This window comes from Chondrus crispus, genomic scaffold (genome assembly GCF_000350225.1).
Source record: "Chondrus crispus Stackhouse genomic scaffold, scaffold_33, whole genome shotgun sequence".
Taxonomy (NCBI): domain Eukaryota; phylum Rhodophyta; class Florideophyceae; order Gigartinales; family Gigartinaceae; genus Chondrus; species Chondrus crispus.
In genome coordinates, this window is record NW_005179241.1 from 8,720 (window position 1) to 12,628 (window position 3,909).

At 51.5% G+C, this 3,909-nt stretch overlaps 4 protein-coding genes; 2 read left to right on the forward strand and 2 right to left on the reverse strand.

The window, feature by feature from the left end:
* Positions 1-1,028, forward strand: part of CHC_T00009085001 (Sel1-repeat containing protein) — a 3,090-nt gene extending 2,062 nt beyond the window's left edge. Inside the window, 2 exon segments of the mRNA XM_005717767.1 lie at positions 1-203; positions 204-1,028. The exon segment at positions 1-203 is cut by the window's left edge and continues 2,062 nt beyond it. Of these exon segments, the coding sequence (XP_005717824.1) occupies positions 1-203 (203 nt within the window). The 3' untranslated portion in view covers positions 204-1,028.
* Positions 1,029-1,484: 456 nt separating this feature from the next.
* Positions 1,485-1,622, reverse strand: CHC_T00005955001 (hypothetical protein). Its single transcript, XM_005717768.1, has one exon. The coding sequence runs from the start codon at positions 1,620-1,622 to the stop codon at positions 1,485-1,487; it is 138 nt and encodes a 45-aa protein (XP_005717825.1).
* Positions 1,623-2,206: 584 nt separating this feature from the next.
* Positions 2,207-2,329, reverse strand: CHC_T00005956001 (hypothetical protein). Its single transcript, XM_005717769.1, has one exon. It carries the CDS (start codon positions 2,327-2,329, stop codon positions 2,207-2,209), a length of 123 nt encoding a protein of 40 aa, XP_005717826.1.
* Positions 2,330-3,019: 690 nt separating this feature from the next.
* On the forward strand, positions 3,020-3,232 carry CHC_T00005957001 (hypothetical protein). Its single transcript, XM_005717770.1, has one exon. It carries the CDS (start codon positions 3,020-3,022, stop codon positions 3,230-3,232), a length of 213 nt encoding a protein of 70 aa, XP_005717827.1.
* The last annotated feature ends 677 nt before the right edge of the window (positions 3,233-3,909 follow it).

Consider the following 3,909-nt stretch of genomic DNA (forward strand, 5'->3'; position numbering starts at 1 on the left):
GCCCTGCGATGTACAACCTAGGTTGTTTGTTGGAGACCGGAGGGGAGGGGGTCGAGAAGGATGTGGTACGAGCCAAGGAGTTGTTCGAGCGTGCAATCAATGAGCATGGTCATGTTGGGGCGATGAACAATCTAGGACTGTTTATTGGAGAAGGGAGCGGAGGGAGTCGAGAAGGATGCGGTACGCGCAATGGAGCTTTATGAGCTTGCAATATCGAAAGGCGATGATGGCTCTGCGATGTACAACCTAGGTCGTTTGTTGAAGAAGGGAGGGAAGGGGGTCCAGATGGATGCGGTACGAGCCAAGGAGTTGTTCGAGCGTGCAATCAATGAGCATGGTCATGTTGGGGCGATGAACAGTCTAGGACTGATGCTGCATAACGGCGCAGAAGGAGTAGAAGCCGATGTGGCACGCGCAATTGAGCTGTATGCGCTTGCAATATCGAACGGCAGGAACGGCATGGCGATGTACAATCTCGGTATCTTGCTGAGAGACGGGGCGGAGGGTTTGGATTGCAATTTGGTGGCCGCGGCAGAACTGTTTAAGATGGTCATTGCAGAGAGCAACGATACAGACGCAATCGTGGAACTCGCAAAGGTGGAACTCGGAAATCTGTTACGCGATGGAGCGGAAGGAGTTTAGCGGGATACAGATCGTGCATGCAGATTGTACGAAAGGACCATCAAAGAGGACAACCATTCCAAGGCTGTAGAGAATCTTGCTGCCCTGCGCGATGCTGAGATGAATGAGGTCACAGAAGACGGAGATTGAACGATTTCAGAAGTCAGCAAGAGCACTCTCCCGAACGGAGATGGCGGGTGCCGTCGGGGAGAGCGGAAGGGAAAACCCGAGGCTCAAGGCGAGTAGAGTTCCCTTCGTTAAGACCCCTGTAGAAGATGGGATAAAGATGTGGTTCCTACCGTCCGACAGCGACGGATAGATCGCCTATGCCGAGTTCAACTCCTTTATCAGGACAATGAACTCGGAGGCAGCGGCCGGCGCTAGTGTCTAGACGACCGTCAATTTGAGCTCATATGAGGCCAGCTTTTTTTCAAAAATATATAAATTAAATCGAAACTTTAAAAAGTCAGTTTGGACACCATTTCTTTAACGTATACGCCCTCGGCAACAACATCTTGCAAAACATTGGGATGGCGGTTGTCAATGCACAGAGAGACTAATGAGAATGTAGTGAACTAAAAATCTAATGAAGTTTCAATGATCAGTTGACTTTTTAAACAGGCGTTTTGGTTTCGAAGATATCAACATAAAACGTTTTGAGGTTGATCAAAAAGGCTCCCTTTTTGGGCATTTTAAAAATGGCTGGAAAAGACGTGCAGATCTCACCAAACTCCATCCTTCCGCAACGCAGAAGTCAGCTGCGGTGGCGAGAGAGTATCTTTTTCCATCTTGTTGAGTTAGCGCAAGTCGAGAAAAAATAAGTTGAAAAGTGACCTCATATGAGGTCATTTGTCACCTAGACACTAGGGCGCCCCCCTCAGGGCCGTTCCTAACGAAGAGTTCGCGGTGCCAGCACCCGAGCACCCGGACATTTGGCATGAATGGATTGGTTGAACGGGAGTAAAAGCATTTCCAATAATTTTTTCAACCAATACATTCATGCCAAGTTTCAGGGTGCTCGGGTGCTGGCACGGCGAACTCTTCGTTAGGAACGGCCCTCAGGCTGCACCCGGAACGGAGAACGGAATCAGGACTTGTCGAGGTGGCGCAACGGAGGAGTCCTTTTGCTCTCGCCCCGTCGCCGCTTTGGCTTTCAACACTCATTTGACCTGTTGTGGTTGGTCGCTGGTGCCATCCACGGGCATCCCCGACTACCCCGAACCGGTTAAGCAGCTTCGTTCGGTCGTGCCGTCTTTCGCCTTAGTAGTGTCCTGCGCTTCCACCTCCGCCCCCGCTCGGGTTACACGCACGCACTAGTATTATGTGTATTGCGCAAGAACTTGACAAGTAGGGTTGACGACTCAAGCTCTGAGAGCGAGGCGCAAGATGCGAGTGCTTGACAACTTGAACGGATCGCTTCGTATCTATGTTTCATTTTCAATGTGCACGTAGTACAACGTGATATCCCTCTCCAGATTGTGCGAGACCCTGTATGCCGGCGATCTCTTCCGACGATCACCGCCAATATCCCCTCTTGTTACACGCGAACCAGTCATGTTTGTCAGCCCCAGCAATCAAGAAGTAATCAAACTTTACTTTCACAAGTGTTTTTACTCGCAGCTCTAAAAGATACGCATCTCAAACCCAGCATCTGTGTGCATTCGCTTTTGATTGTAAAACCAAGTATTCGATCGCCACTTGCTTGCATTCCACCACCACCGTTAGGGCGTAACAGAGGCCCCATTTCCGAACCAACATTCCGTGAGCGTTCGTATAGTTTCCTCGTTTTCCTCGACTACATCTCAGAAGCCAGGTTTCCATAGTGCTTTCCAACTCGCTCCCTGAACGTGGTGGGAGTCCAGTTGTGCCCTGCCCATGTTTTGCGTTTCCGTTCTAGAGGTAGTGGTCGACATCATGTTCTCGCACCTGCTGACAGCTGCTGGGCGAGATACCGAGCTGGTTGGACACAAGAACTGGCGAAGATTCCAAACGCCGCGAGACTCGAGCGTAAAATCTACGTTTCAGCACGGTACAGTTGGTCTCTATATGGGATACTCATTCTTTTCGAAGCGCCCTCAAGGAGCTGGCGGGTGCAATCGAAAGGGGAGGGAGCTAAGCAAATGATACGAAGGGTTTTTTACAAACGACTGGAAATGCGTGGATTGGAATACTTGTGGCTTGCAACAATGAGAGAATCGTGCGATTCTCTTTGGGCTTCATTTCCGCCTAGCGCAGTACTCGATAGCGCGACGTGCGTGGGCGTTCGTGCGACACACGGCATTTATTGTTGGACAAGTGACTCTAGTGTTTTTCGATCACTTGCCAAAGAGAACTTGGAAGCTGACCTTGGAGCATCATATTAACGGTTGAGATACTTTGTATAAGCTCTTGAATGTGAATGGCTCTTCCTCTGTACGTGCACAAGGGTGAGGTCATGGAGTGTTACATAATTGCCATTTTGTGCAATGGGCGGCGCACGTCGGTTCGCGGATGTCGCAGTAGCAGTAGCAAGAGCCTCGAGCGGTCGGGCAGCGATTGCAGTGGAGTTGAAGGGGGACGCCCAATGTACGTGGGTCCGCCCGAGTTTGTGTCGATGGCGGCGCTGTGGTGACGACGAGCCAAGCACGTTGCTCCGCGATGTGGAGGAGGATGTAGGTTGCAGTGCTGGGACCAGCAAACAACGGCGTGAAGCTCAAAGTTGGTCCAACCTGATCTACGGTAACAGGCGTCTGCTCTCCTTTGCTCCCAGGAAGAGAAGAGAGCAGATGCCAATTAGATTAGGCTTCGGGAAAGTAAGGCCGCGACACAGGAGATAATGCGCACGTACTTTGGAAGGACGCAGTGTGGGCCCCGGCGGAGCTTCAGACTGGCCAAGCCGCCTTACTACACGACGGATCGTGTGATAAGGCGGCTTGGCTTGGCTTGGCTGGGCTGGGCATGGCTTAGCTTGGCTTGTGAGAAGGTCTTGCGAGTTCCTTTGCCACCCTACTTTCTCTTCAATTGTTCCCCTATCATACCTCTCTCCCCCCCACAATTTGATGGTCTCGAATTTCTCATATTGGGTCTTGCGCACCGGCACTGTGTGAAGCGCAGCAGTTGGCCCAGCCACCGCAATTGTGCCGCTGCGTATGGCATCGTCATCGCCCCCAACTGTGCGGGTGGCCACGCTGTCAGAATTTGATTTACAGAACAAACGGCAATGCCCAGAAATGCCGTCGTCGACGAGGGATCCCGGATGCAAGGAGCAGACTGTTCGGAGGACCTCAGATTCTCCAATGTCCGGCGGAG

Bases quoted from the DNA above. Each gene is read 5' to 3' on its own strand.
- CHC_T00005957001 (XM_005717770.1), top strand. From the start codon at position 3,020: ATGGCTCTTCCTCTGTACGTGCACAAGGGTGAGGTCATGGAGTGTTAC.
- CHC_T00005955001 (XM_005717768.1), bottom strand. From the start codon at position 1,622: ATGAATGTATTGGTTGAAAAAATTATTGGAAATGCTTTTACTCCCGTT.
- CHC_T00005956001 (XM_005717769.1), bottom strand. From the start codon at position 2,329: ATGCAAGCAAGTGGCGATCGAATACTTGGTTTTACAATCAAAAGCGAA.